At 46.9% G+C, this 13,248-nt stretch overlaps 5 protein-coding genes across 5 annotated transcripts; all 5 read right to left on the bottom strand.

Annotated features, from left to right (window-relative positions):
* Positions 1-2,055: 2,055 nt before the first annotated feature.
* VFPPC_10283 (hexose-6-phosphate isomerase) lies at positions 2,056-3,346 on the bottom strand (the record flags this gene model as incomplete). The annotated part of the gene is made up of 2 exons (XM_022428703.1): positions 2,056-2,994; positions 3,050-3,346. 2 exons carry the CDS (start codon positions 3,344-3,346, stop codon positions 2,056-2,058), a joined length of 1,236 nt encoding a protein of 411 aa, XP_022284012.1.
* A 268-nt stretch (positions 3,347-3,614) lies between these two features.
* On the bottom strand, positions 3,615-5,075 carry VFPPC_10284 (metalloproteases (zincins), catalytic; the record flags this gene model as incomplete). Its single annotated transcript, XM_018288681.1, has 1 exon — positions 3,615-5,075. The coding sequence occupies one exon, from the start codon at positions 5,073-5,075 to the stop codon at positions 3,615-3,617; it is 1,461 nt and encodes a 486-aa protein (XP_018137318.1).
* Positions 5,076-6,305: 1,230 nt separating this feature from the next.
* Positions 6,306-7,538, bottom strand: VFPPC_10286 (phosphatidylserine decarboxylase proenzyme; the record flags this gene model as incomplete). The annotated part of the gene is made up of 5 exons (XM_018288683.1): positions 6,306-6,513; positions 6,568-7,126; positions 7,183-7,318; positions 7,374-7,415; positions 7,479-7,538. 5 exons carry the CDS (start codon positions 7,536-7,538, stop codon positions 6,306-6,308), a joined length of 1,005 nt encoding a protein of 334 aa, XP_018137320.1.
* A 643-nt stretch (positions 7,539-8,181) lies between these two features.
* VFPPC_10287 (periplasmic nitrate reductase) lies at positions 8,182-9,028 on the bottom strand (the record flags this gene model as incomplete). The annotated part of the gene is made up of 2 exons (XM_018288684.1): positions 8,182-8,472; positions 8,549-9,028. 2 exons carry the CDS (start codon positions 9,026-9,028, stop codon positions 8,182-8,184), a joined length of 771 nt encoding a protein of 256 aa, XP_018137321.1.
* A 705-nt stretch (positions 9,029-9,733) lies between these two features.
* Positions 9,734-10,789, bottom strand: VFPPC_10288 (3-oxoacyl-(acyl-carrier-protein) reductase; the record flags this gene model as incomplete). The annotated part of the gene is made up of 4 exons (XM_018288685.1): positions 9,734-9,918; positions 9,970-10,251; positions 10,305-10,706; positions 10,768-10,789. The coding sequence occupies 4 exons, from the start codon at positions 10,787-10,789 to the stop codon at positions 9,734-9,736; spliced, it is 891 nt and encodes a 296-aa protein (XP_018137322.1).
* Between the last annotated feature and the right edge of the window lie 2,459 nt (positions 10,790-13,248).

The raw sequence follows: 13,248 nt of genomic DNA, 5'->3' as shown, positions 1-13,248 counted from the left end.
ATAGACAGGCTGTAGCTGGTCTTTGTTCATCAAAACTGCCATCTCCTCCCTACATTTGGATTCATCTTGCGCGACATCAGTCGCCTCTTCCACAATTTCGTTTAAATCAAGTAGTATAAGAGTATAACTCGAAACTCGTGGGCTTGTCCGTAAAGTGGTGATGTCTCATCAACTGTCGACTGTCAGCCGTAATGCCAAAGAACTCAGGGGAAGCAAGTGATTTATTGGTTGTGAATGAGCCTGTGTAAAAAGCCATTTTCTCGCCTTTGAATGCACTGAAAGCACGGACTTGCGATGGCAATGAATGACAAGCTCCTCTTGGTTATTAATAGGAATTGTGTCCGTGATGCCTATCGCCGCCCTCATAATTGTGATGGAATGTCTCAAAAATCCAAACTACGACTTGTAGCGTCTGTCTTGACCAGTGAACAACATCTATGACGACGAAGAAGACCACGAAATGCCCAATGATTGAACTACTTGTTGCGATATTCGCGTTTTGCGGCTCTCAGAGCCATGTTTTTGCGCACCCGAACCCTCCAGCACCAACCCGACCAGCGACATTAAACGAACGAGCAATAGTGGCAACCAGGACTTCAACATGTGGATATCTTACGGGGAACCCCAAGAAAGGCTGGTCGGCGCCGAAAGGATACGACTGCCGTGTAGACACGTCTCATGGACTATGGGGATTCTGTCCCACAACCGTGATTGCTGCTACAGATTGCGGATTAGGGGGTTATTGTTTTGATCAGAATAATTGCAAAGACGGTTGTGGCCGACTAAAAGACAACCCTGATATCACGACATGGACGTGGTAAGGCTTCTAAGTCCGCTCTGCTCCAACGAGACACATTACTGAGAAGTTTTCCAGCACCCAGAGTGATCCCAATTCCAAGTACTGTTCCTTTGCGTATCTCACATTCGGGGTCGATCAAACATACGAATACTATCATTGCGGTCCAGATCCCGGAACCGTCCATTATCAAGCCTTACCAACGGCGGACGTCCCTACCACCACCGTGGAGTCATCATCTTCGTCATCTTCGTCGTCGTCAAAGTCAACATCCGCAGCTGCTGGCTCGGTGCTGTCAACTGTGACCCTTACAAACGTTACCCCTACCGTTACTCCTACAAATGTTACATCGATTGTCCCGACAACTTCATCAGCGTTAACAACTACATCTGAAGAAACTACCGCATCGCCGAATATTGGTGCCATCGTAGGCGCTGTTCTCGGCGGTCTGGTAGTGATATGCGGAGCGGTCATAATCGTCGTATATCTCAGGAGAGGCAGGTCTCGAAGAATGCCTTCATTCTACGGTGCTTCAAGGGCAGAGACCCCGAGGACAACTTCAAAGCATTGCAATTTAGCTGAAAAGACGCAAGGACATGGTCTCTACGAAATGCCCGCTTCCCCGAGGAGAATTCCTGTCGAGCTTCCGGCATAGAGGGACCAAATTCACTGAAGTCTTGAGCGATATGGCGTGGGTAGTGGCTGCACTGTGCTGTTTCCAAACCGTCAACAAGTCCAATGCTGATATAAAAGGGTTAACGTACTGTTTTGCACCGTTTTGTATATTAATGTCCATGTTATGATTGCTTATACATAACTCAAAAAGCGGAGAAATGAGAAAGCAGGCGTTTGTTAGTACATATGTTTTCTGTAGGAGAGAAAAGTTTATCCAGGTTCGGCGTCTTAGTCTTTGTGAGTGCTCTAGGCCAGCATCATCGACCCTTGTGGCATATACCGAGTAACGTTGTCATTGGGGTTAGGTGTATTGCAAATATTTGGCGTCGACAATGAACCAGGGATTGCTGTAGAAGAAGAGGTTGCTAAAACCAACGGGGAGCATTTACATAAGATAATCTCACGTAAAGAAAGATCATTGACCTAAGGGCTCGGTAGTTCTATGCAAATTTGTCTAGACTGTATAGTCTATACGCTAGAAAAGTGAGGTGTAGTAACATGACGTAAGTGGCACAGCTGCGAGGACGGGTGTAGTTCAATTCGAGAAACGGAATCTAAAGTTTGGCTAGTATTTATTACTCTGTTTATCGTATAACAGCAGCGTATATCTGCAAGGCAGTCTCTGCGCGTAGCATCGTAGTGGTTTCCGCCGCAATGTAGAAAATGTATCCGTCTTTGACGGCAAGTTCTTTTCCATCCCCCAAAATTGTGCCCTCGCCAGAAATCGCAATAGCCACGGTAGGACCCTTGTGATCCCAAATCAACTCCTCCTTTCCAGCCGGCATGTCAATCCGAACCATGTCAAATTCGCCAATTGGGGGCTGGTAAAGTAAGGCATGTCCGTTTGCCACCTCTTCACTCGGCCTGGCTGGCAACCTCAGATTATCCAACCGCGTACTTGAGTCAATCCGAAGAGTCTCGGCAAAAAGGTCAATACTGTCGCGGTCGGCAACAGGACAGAGTCCACCTGCGAGCATGTTATTGGAACGAGCCATGCACTCCACGATGTCCCCAGACAAGTAACAATGGACGCCGTCAGCGGCAATGAAGATTGCCTCTCCAGGTTCCAGGACAAGATAGTTCATGCATAGTATCGCGACCAATAATCCGGGGTCTGTGGCTGAGTATTGAGATTGAAGGCGGCGAATTAGCTCGAACATGGAGCTCGGGTAACCTAGTCTCTCGATATCTCGTTCAGACTGTCGCTTCAAGTCCTCTTCGATATTCTGAACAGTTTGTTCATCTGCCTTTAATATCCCACGAACTATGTTTCTGAGCGTTTCGTCGTTCCAGGACTCCGTTCCTTCGGGTACGAAACCCCGTAGGCTCGGAATGTTGAACAAGGGAGATATCTGGTTTAGGTCTCTCCAGCCAGCGAAGAGCTCGAATCGCGACAGCGCCACCGCAATCTCCGGCTTATGGTTAGAGTCTGAGAACTTGTCTGGATTCTTCTCGTGAAGCTTGGCCGCGAGCGGTTTATTCGGGTGAATTTGCAATGGCAAAGCTTTGTCTATTGAAAGGATCTGTGATCTCTTGGGTTAACAGCGTTGAGCTTGTCGGGGAAACAGTCCAGCATACCTTTGGAAGAAATGGAAGCTGGTCTCCAAACTTCTTCATCGAGTATGAGCCCAAGAGACTTTCTTTATGGGCTTTTAACAATTCGGCAAGTGGTTGGCCAGTTTCCAAGTCCCTCGCTGGAAAGTTGGGATAGTCGCCAAACCAGAGTTCAGAATAATACTGATCATCATTTACAGCAAATCCAGCCCCGGGAGTCTTCTCGCAAAGCCTAGCAGCGAGAGAATCATGGCCTTTCTTACCCCATGGGTAATTGTTGCAAGTTCCGCTTAATTGAAATAGTCGCGATGTAGTTGACATGATTACTTTTTCGCCGTGTACTCGAAGGCGACCTCAATTGATGTCAAAACCAGGGAGAAAGGCAGAGGAAGCCAATGTAATATACACGTAGGAAAATTAGATGCATTTATGCAGCTCAAATCATTTAGCGGTCATAGCAATCTATATTTATACGATCGCAAGACGAATTGGGTCGGCTCCAGTGGCACATCATGATGACCTCACCACTAGTCAGGGACCAGACTTCGAAGAGCTTGTGGATTTGGCTCCATTGTCGTCGCATTCATCCTTACTCAGCCGGAACAAGCATACTACTAGTGAGAACTAGTTCTAGCCATGCCTTGAGCCCGACAAACATTGAACTTGATGAGTCCGCCTTTGCCCATCTCTCGCATACAGCCAGCAGCGCTGCGTATCTACGGCGTACATAAACCTGTCTTGGGTGATGGCCATTCAACTCATTTGTGTCAATAGTCCCCGCCAAGTTTTCATGTTGAAACAAAGCCAAGCTCACTTTTTCAAGACATATGGGACACAAGTATGGGGGCTGGCGGATAGCCTCATCGCTTGACGCACAGCCCTGCATCACGCAAGCAAAGTATGGGCAGTGACCGATGCCCAAACAGTGGCCAAGTTCATGGGTGACTGTTTGAGCGGTGCGCGAGAGCCATTCGACGTGGTGATGTTCGTCATTTGCATGATTAGTCAGGTCGAATGCATATTGATGTGTTGCTGCGTCGCGTACCGCAGAGTGTATTGGACCCCACGACGGTAGAGAAGCATTCCCACCGCGTGTTTTAGGATGAGTCCTAGGCATCTGGTGTTTCTGAGAGGTTTTGCCCTCAGTGAAGAAAGCGCAGTGTGATGCAGGCCACCTGTGTTGACCATCGTCTGAAGAGAGCAGAGGGTTGTCTCGAAAGCTGGACACAACAGCTACCCGACTACTTCCATACGCTCTCCCGCTCGTAAATATTTCGTCCTCATCCTCGTACATGTCGAGGTTGAGTAGCATGAGCATGGCGTATGCATTCTCAGGAATATTCGGCATCAATGCACCAACAATATCTTGAAGATTCACCTGCATCCTGGACACACCATCTGGTGAAGGACGGCATCGGACGCCAACTATCTGATGTGGACTCTTTAATCCAACCAGTTGCTCTTTGGGATGTGCATACCGGGATGAATGTGTTTTCTTTTGGGCTTTGTTGTGATCGAATGGTTGCCACGAAAATGTGTCTGTCAACGTTTTCACCTCCATGCCATGGTAAAATGCCGACACATAATCCTGAAGCTTTTCGAGTTTCGGCCAGGCAAGTGTCACTTGCTCCTTGTCTCCTTCATGGAGAGACATGGGCAAGGACCAGTCTGTCATTTGTGCCAGGTTGCCGCCGATGCTTGGACTGCCCACCAGGTAGATGCTTTGCCGTTGGGTTGTGACGGGATTTCGGTACTCAGCTTCGAGCCAGTCCTTGACGGTTTGGGGCGTTTGCTTGGGGTCAAGATCCAGATAATAACCAGCCAGTAAGAGCGGCGCAGGAAAGGTATTTGGGTCATTGAACATGGCTGGACCTGTTACGTACGGCCATCGTGTTGTACTGGGCAATACACCATTCGTAGAAGCATCCTTGAGACGTTGGTTCTTCGTCGGCCGCTTGAATTCACTAGTACGGCCCCGTGCTGTGTCGTCGAGATGAATACGATCATGCTTGCACGGCGCTGAACACTGAAATTGAGACTGAGATTCCATTTGAGCTGCTGATTCAAGTATGAAACGGTTCAAGACAGACTACACCCGACGGCGCATTATAAGAAGGAAGAAGTTGCTCAAGGCGTGATGGGGAGGCATTGCTGCCTAAAGTATATGCAGGATTCGATCGCTTCCTTCCGATATATTCACGATCTACATCCCAAAGACAACTAGTGCACTACCTAGAACGCTCACACCCCATATGTAATAATCAGCTCTCTTAATCGTCCGTTTCGCGTAACCGATTCCCGTGTCGTACACGAGTTGCTTAATGCCGTTCAAAAAGTGGAAAACAAAGGGGAATGCGATCGCGAATTTTGACCCTTCTTTGATCACCAGAGGCAACCCCGCGAATGTATTCACAAATGACACACCATCCATATGCCACCCAAACACGGGTGCGAGTAGATATGAGGTGAAGTAGAGGTATGCTGCTCCGGAAAGAGTACACCCGGTGATGCGCATCCATGCCGAGGAGCCCAGATACGTCTGATCAAGCTTGTATATCTCAAGGTGCGGAGCAACAGGCCGATTTATATGTTGTCTTTTTAGGATCTCATTCTCTTCCGCTTTCGTCGTCTTTGTGCTTTTTGGTAGCTTGCTATCAGGTGGTTCAGTGACAACAGTTTACACTTCCAAAGCCTTGCTCTCGTACTTGCCAGATGGTATGTTTGAAACACGGCGAAAAGAAGTCGAGGTGGGAAAGGCTAGATTAACACCCTTTCTTGTGAGATGAACGCTGTGGCCTTTTGAAAGTGTCAGTGGTAGTGGTTCTTTGTTGTGAAGATGCCATATTCCTACCACCACGCCATGCAAAGAGCCCGAGTCGTTGCATCTTGCTTCACCCTCGCGCGAGCATAGTGTTCCATATCAAATGTTAACTCGATCTTTGTCAAGTCTAAAAGCCGGTCATTTGCTACTTAATTCATTATCGCCAATGGGGAGCGGTTGATGTAACGCTGACGTCAAGATAAAGCCGCCATTACATCAAGACGAGCACACCATGACTACAGAGTTTGGTATGTCAAGAGCCCACTTAAATCGCTCAAAAAGCCATTTCGGTCGCCAAATAGGTCCCAATCACAAAAAGAAGTTATTTGTCAGTGGTGCCGGTGACCGTCGAGCTCCAGTGAGAGGCCTGCCGAGTCTCAAGTCGGCGAAATGGTCGCACGGAGTTCAGTTGATGCAGCATGCGCGCAAACTTCGTGCATGTAAATGAATAAATCTCGTCTAAGACTTTTCTTTGGAAGATCCTAGACTCATGCCAACCTCTACAGAAGTCTGGATCTTCTGTTCACTAAGCCCCGACAGGTCGTCGTCAAACTTGATAAGACCATACTGAAAGGCAACGATAATAGATGAGCCCCCAAATTGGAATACGCCCAGTTCATCCCCCTTCTTTACAGTTTCTCCGATATGCTGGTATTTTTTGTGAATTCTGATGCAGTTAGTTTCCAATTCGTAATTTGTTACTCGCTTGTTGTCAACTTACTGTACGCTCCCAACATCTGTGGCACCAATGGCCACAAAGAGAACTTCTCCAAACTCTTTTGTCTTGATAACCACGAAATCTCGTCGGTTGCGTGTCAAAATATCCACATTACTTTGCAAAGCCACAGGATCTACTTGGTAGTAATCTCCTGGTAAGCTCTGAAAGCTTTGGATTGTACCCTGCACAGGTGAGTGGTATCGGTGGTAGTCTTGCGGCGACAGACGAAAGCTCGCAATGGCAGCATGCTTAAACTTGTCGCCTATCTCATTGTTCATGACTAAGTTATTGAGACTAAAGTTCTTTCCTTTAATCCAGAGTGCTTTAGCCTCGGTGATTGAGTCAAAGACGACAACTCGCGAGTCCGCCACCACGACGGCACGGGACGGATCGTCTGTTTCGTAAATGGGACGTGACCCTGGCCTATGTGCCCGAGTGAAGAAATCCTCGAAAGTAGGATAGCAATTGACATCTGCTGGTTCGAAATCTCGCATATTAATTCCATATGAGTCAACAAAAGCCTTGATGCGCTTTCGGGAAGCCGTTGTTCTTTCTCGTCGCCCTTAGCTTGAATCAACACCGGAACTCCAAAGACAAGGTCGTATGCTCGGTACAAACCTTCTGCAACAGACTCTTCGTGCATGTACAAACGCATCAAATGAGTCCTATCCATCCATTCCATTAAAGGATTAAATAGAATGACAAGCTTGAGCTTCTTCCATAGTGTTTGCTGTTCTCGCTCCAATTGTCCAGTCTGCGAGTGTGTTAGAGTCATTGGCTCTTTGGACTACATGGCCGTTCAGAATCACCTTCCGATTAAATGAGCGCCAACCGACTTCCGCGTTTTGTTCCTAGAAAGATGGTCAGATGTGTCGTGACCAAGGTTTGGTTTTGGATAACTTTTTGTATCATACGAGTTTTACCCATGATAGCAAATAGTCGGCTATTTGGTGAATTCGCTGCCAGACATTCATTGTGAACATATAAAATTGTGGTACCGTACTGGAGTCTAATGGTGTGATAAAACGAAAAAGAAGGTGTTTTATGACCTACGGCGTTTAGGAAACTTGTCTGATGAGTTGCTACCAAACGCAACGTAAGGGACGTCTGCAATTGCTTGTGGCATGTATACATGATACACAAATGACGCCTGCGCACCTTACGTCATAATTTCACCTGTGGCGCAAGAACAGGCTGTACCCAATATTACGGATATTATGACTTATGAAGCCATTCGTGAAGCCATTCGTTTTCTTAGAAGTGAAAGATGTGTTACACACCAGTCATTGTACCCGCGAAGTTGACAAAATGGCCTCTGCAGAGACATTTGGGCCAGACTTTGGTCGACGAAATCGTCAGATTCTCGGTGTTAAACGGCTGCAAGTCTCAATATAGTCAGAACTCGCCTATCACGGAAGAAAGATGACCAGTTTATCTGCTGTCACTTCGCTGTCACCTTCTAGATTGTCGCCAGAATCGAGACGCTGGGAAATCCAAGGCATTTTCTGGTTTATGATAACGCCCACACCGACAGATCTGCCCTAGCCATATCGCTGACTGCTCATATTGTTTTACTTCGGTCTAATCACTGCAGCATTTCTTGCTGGCTTTTTACAGCTAGTTTCTCTTCCGCTTCCCCATCTCATTTGCACCATTCTTGCTGAACATCTTCTCAATCTTCTGCTGGCCTTTCTCCATCAATTTACCCTTAACCTTCTCGGCGCCCGATACAGGTGGTAACCCCTGAACACGCCGTTTAGCATCTTCCAGTAGTTCCAGCTCCCGCTCGCGTTGCCCTTTGACCGTTGGGATGGACCATGTATTTGATGTCGCGCCCTTATGCGCGAGTTTATATTTGGATCCCTCAAGGTGAGTCTCATAAGTATTCGCATCAATCTTTCGGACATGCTGTATGGACAAAAGTTTGCGTCAATAACGGCCCAATATCAGATTCCAAACCATCGCTTCATGAGTTAAAACTTACCTGGTGCGCAACTATTAGCCAATGGTACTCGGTTCCTACGGGCGCACCACTTCGTTCAGGAGCCTTCCTAGCTCGTTTTTTGTTCGTCGTATAGTCTATCTTCCACAAGTCTGGCTCCGCCTTGACTTCATGCCAAACACCGTCTTCGTAGTTCCAGGTGTGTGATCCGCCCACGGCCATACCGGAGTAATATTGGCCGTTGAATGACTTGAGAGAGTTATAGCCGCCCAAGCCTAGCACGTAGCCTTTCTCAGTTCCCTCTTTGTTGGCCGGATGTGGTTCTGTTTCTGGCATCACCTCTTCATCAAGCAGAGTGGGATCGATGATTGCATCGTGATCGCTACCTGATACTGAGTGAGTCTCGTGCTCCCTGTCGTGTTGCATGTCGGGTGAGGGCCTTGAGTGGGTGTTGCTTTCTGAACATGTTGGTGCGTCGCCCTTGAGATTGGACCGCCTTCGTCGTTTTGAGGGCGGAGCCATGATGTGCACTGTGGAATGACGAGATGTTGATTGTATTCCAAGGAAATTCCACGTTTATCAGAAAATTCTGGCGCTTGTTACAAATGGTACTCTGATCAAGTCTAATGATACAATGACCTGATATGTGATGAGTCGTTGGTGACGTCAACAACTTGAGCCAAGCTACACCCGCAGCGTGTAGATTACGACAAATAGACGATCGATTGGCATGATTGAGATATAAAATTGGGAAAGCTTTCTTCAAAATAGGTGACACAGCTACCACATTATTCTGATCAATTAGGCATTTGTGCAGCTGAATTGCTGGTAGTACTGGTAGACTCAGCTCAGGGAAGACCATCTCTGCAGTATAAGTACTGTGTGAACTGAGGTTTTTGACAGTCAGAGCATACACCAAATGATGCTATGGCCTCCCAAATGGGGAAACAGCTTTAAGTAATCGCTGCAAGCCATCTTCATTGTCGGTTTCTGGTTTGTTCTGATCCAGCAGTCTAGGTGCAAACCCACCAAGAATACGCAGAGAGGACCATGTACGACCAACAGAGCAAAAGACAAATACTTCTCTCCATTCGGATAGTTTGCATCACGGATTCAATTTCCATAAATAGAAACTGTACTTCTAGTTCTGAACCCAGTGACTTTTACTACGCCCCTATACCCTAGTACCAAGGCAGTCATGTCCAGCGACTCAACAACAACATCCCTCTAACCATTTACCACGACTCCGCCGTTGCAGTGCAAAGTCTGTCCACTGACACATGAGCTATCCATGGAAGCCAGAAACACGACACAGGTTGCGATTTCGGAGGGCTGTGCTGGTCGACCCATGGGACTGGTGAATTCCTTCTGTGCTTTGTCGTTCATCGTTGCGGGAATCAATGGAGTCCATACTACAATTTTCGTCAGCATGTCATATAAAACAGTGGCCAAAGCACCCTCACCTGGACCTGGGGCGACGGCATTGACTCTGATCCCTTTTGAGATGTATTGGTTGCTGAGCCCTCTCGTGAATGAGATTATGCCTCCTTTGGTCGACGTATAATCCAACAGATCTGGGCGACCGATATATGCATTGATAGAAGCGTTGTTTATGATGACAGAGCCGCGCTTCATATGCTTGAGAGCATATTTCGCCATAAAAAAGTACGAATGCATGTTAATGTTGAACGTGTGAACCCATTGGTCATCTGACAGGTCGAGAATGTCCTCAACCATCATTTGATCTATTCGGCCAAGTTAGCGCTGTCATATCCATTCAGAACAGAGTACAACTGACACGCTGCGTTATTGAAAAGTATGTCTATTCCATTCATGTTTTCCATAGCAAAATCGACTGCTTTTTGACAGTTTTCCCTGTCGACAAGGTCTGTGGAGAAGAGATAACATGTTCCCCCAAGCGCCTCAACCTGTTTCTTGGTGTCTTGCGCATCGTGCTCTTCGTCGGGAAGATATACTATTGTTGATGTGGCGCCTTCTTTGGCAAATAGGACTGCTGTCGCTGCTCCTATCCCACTATCACCGCCCGTTATGAGCGCTCTTTTGCCTTGGAGTTTATTTGCCGCTTTGTACGTTTTGGTTGTTCCACCAGCATCGGGCAGCTCCTCGCGGACGGGCTTGGGATCGGGCATATCTCGATCCCTGCCGGGAAACTCCTGTTTCGAGATGGGGATATTCTTTTCTGTCGCATTGGTATCTCTGTGTTAGTAATGCCCGGCTGTCTTGTGTTGAGGATAGCTTACCATCTTTGAATTGCGACGTCATGGCGGATTGAGGAGAGTAAGGTGTTGGGAGAACGAGCTCTTTTGCTGATATCAAACATAAGATGAGAATAAAATCTTAAATAATAGTATCAAAGCTGGCACAGAAACTTCAAGGCTGACTTCCCTCCTGACTGCATTGTTGCCAGCAGCCCACAATTCCTAGTGATGCATCTCTGTCGTCATGGAGTGGATTTCTACGGCGAACCAATTGTACTTCTGTTAGTATATTTTTTCGATGGATCTTTTGCCAGCATTGCAATCAGATTTAATTCATTGATATCTATGACGTGTACATCCAAGCGTAGTATGGCTTGGCCGGCTATGCGACCTGCTTCATTGCTGCACACCCTGTTTGCGATCTCCAAATAAAACTGTGCGCGCGATAGTGTTTTAGGTGCCACATAAATCACCTATATTGCCTAGCATACCAGTATCATATAGAGATCTGTCGTATTTAGTATAAGTCTAATGGACTTAGATTCCCAACCGAGTTATGCAATGCAAACGGATACTTTAAGATGCTCTATTTTGACCGGCTCTATGGTTTGATCTATTTCCCACTATTGTCTATTTTTTTGGTTTTAGCCAGCACACTCTTTTACTTTTGAGACTAGTCGTAACTTCTATAGTACAGTCATTATTCTTCTTCGCTTTCGCATGCGTTCGTGCAATCTATTCCTAGACAACAATTAGAGACGGCAACGAACCGAAAGTCAGAGGAGGCCCTACTATATTATCACAGTTTCTATTCAAATTTACACATCTTTTTACAAAGGTATTCGAAAGAGAGACGTCTTCTGCTTGTTATTGCGTTATTCTGCCATGGAACAGATAACCATGGTCTCGGGTACGGTGCTTTCGCGAATCTTGCGGCGTTGTAGGCATCTAAGGAACCTAATAAATTAGGATTTTTTTTATGTACTGTTTTACAAGGGATAGTACAAATTATAAATTAAACATTAATGTTGCGCCTGGTAGAGTCGTTGGAGTGCTAGACGCTCAGGTCGAGGTGAATATTTATATCAAGCCAAAGTGGCAACAGCAAATGATGACAATTACATTGTTACCACTACTCGCAGCCTGAAGGCTTAAAACAACTTACAGACGAAGACAGGGACATTTACGTCACATTTCGGTACGGATTACAGGTAGACCAAGATGGGCATGTGGACTTTGCCGCTTGTAGCATAAGCAGATCCAAGCATTGCAAAATCAAGGGCTTGACCTAGATGATGGTAATGTGAACCCCAATAAGGTTCCCTGATGCATCGGTACGATGGCCGCTTCATTGACCAATCTTATAAAACTCCTCTGTATTGCAGTAGCACTTTGCCGAGAAATAGTTTCTACACCATGAGCTCCCCAACGCGATCCGCAAAAGTAGCTACCGAAAACAAGCATGGGGGTACATTTTTTGGGGTATTTAGATGTAGGCAGAAGTATGCAGAACTCATTGGCAAATCTTCTTGGCAGCATGTATCATGGCGTAGTGATGATGCAAGTCGGCGACTGGCAAAAGTGATACACGTCACAGCGACATCAACGTTCATCCTCAACATCCGCCAAATCTACAATATTTTCAGTACCCAATATCCCGCTCAGGTGCGGAAGGCTTTTCTAGTTCTCCTACTTCGGCATGGCATCGCCGAATGGCTGCACAAAATGGGGCGGCACCATCATGCGCCCAGGCGCAAGGGTGTAGGATGGCAGTGGCCTGGCCTGTTGTGTGGACATCATGATCACCGTGGAGGAGAGCTACCCAGTCCGACAGTTTTTCCCTCCTGCCATTGCAGGCATCCGCTACAGAGTTTAAAGCTTAGGGTATCAGTTAAAATCCACTTCCTTGTCCGTCTTGTTCCCGTTCTGTTCTGTTCCGCTCTCTGGCGATGATCTACCCGCCATAAAACACTCTACCTTACTAGGTTGGTCAAGGAGCAAATGCTCCGAGGCAAATCTGTCTCGGATCTAAAAACGCGAATCATTGGTTCGTCGTGGTATCTTATTTGTTGAGGGAGTATGGAGTGTCGGGCATGTTGTTCCTGTGAGAACAGAATTGGTCCAGAACATGCGGACACATCGACTTTGACTGTCTATCCACAGTGCCTAGGTAGGTAGCCCATTTCGTGTGCATAGCGGCTTTCTCCCGGCCGTTTGATGCAGACATTCCTCCAGATGTGGCGGAGGTACTGCTCCGGAACTATTCGCATTGCAGCCCCAAGCCTGACGTGGAAATGATTCGTTCAAGTTGCGATACGTGTTTTGCCCATCCGTCGGTCGCTGGTATAACGGTATATTTAGGCGACCTCTGAATATAGCACTCCTACCTGTAACAGTGTCATTTACCAGCCCTCTCCAGCTCTAGCACAGCAACAATAGGCCCGTGTGAAGATGGTGAACACTCCAATATCCACAAAAAGGATGAATATATGCATAGAAAAGTATTTCTCTCATGCTATCTGC

This window comes from Pochonia chlamydosporia, assembly GCF_001653235.2.
Source record: "Pochonia chlamydosporia 170 chromosome Unknown PCv3seq00010, whole genome shotgun sequence".
Classification (NCBI taxonomy): domain Eukaryota; kingdom Fungi; phylum Ascomycota; class Sordariomycetes; order Hypocreales; family Clavicipitaceae; genus Pochonia; species Pochonia chlamydosporia.
Note: the sequence above shows the minus strand (reverse complement) of the source record. Positions and strands in the feature narration are given on the sequence as shown.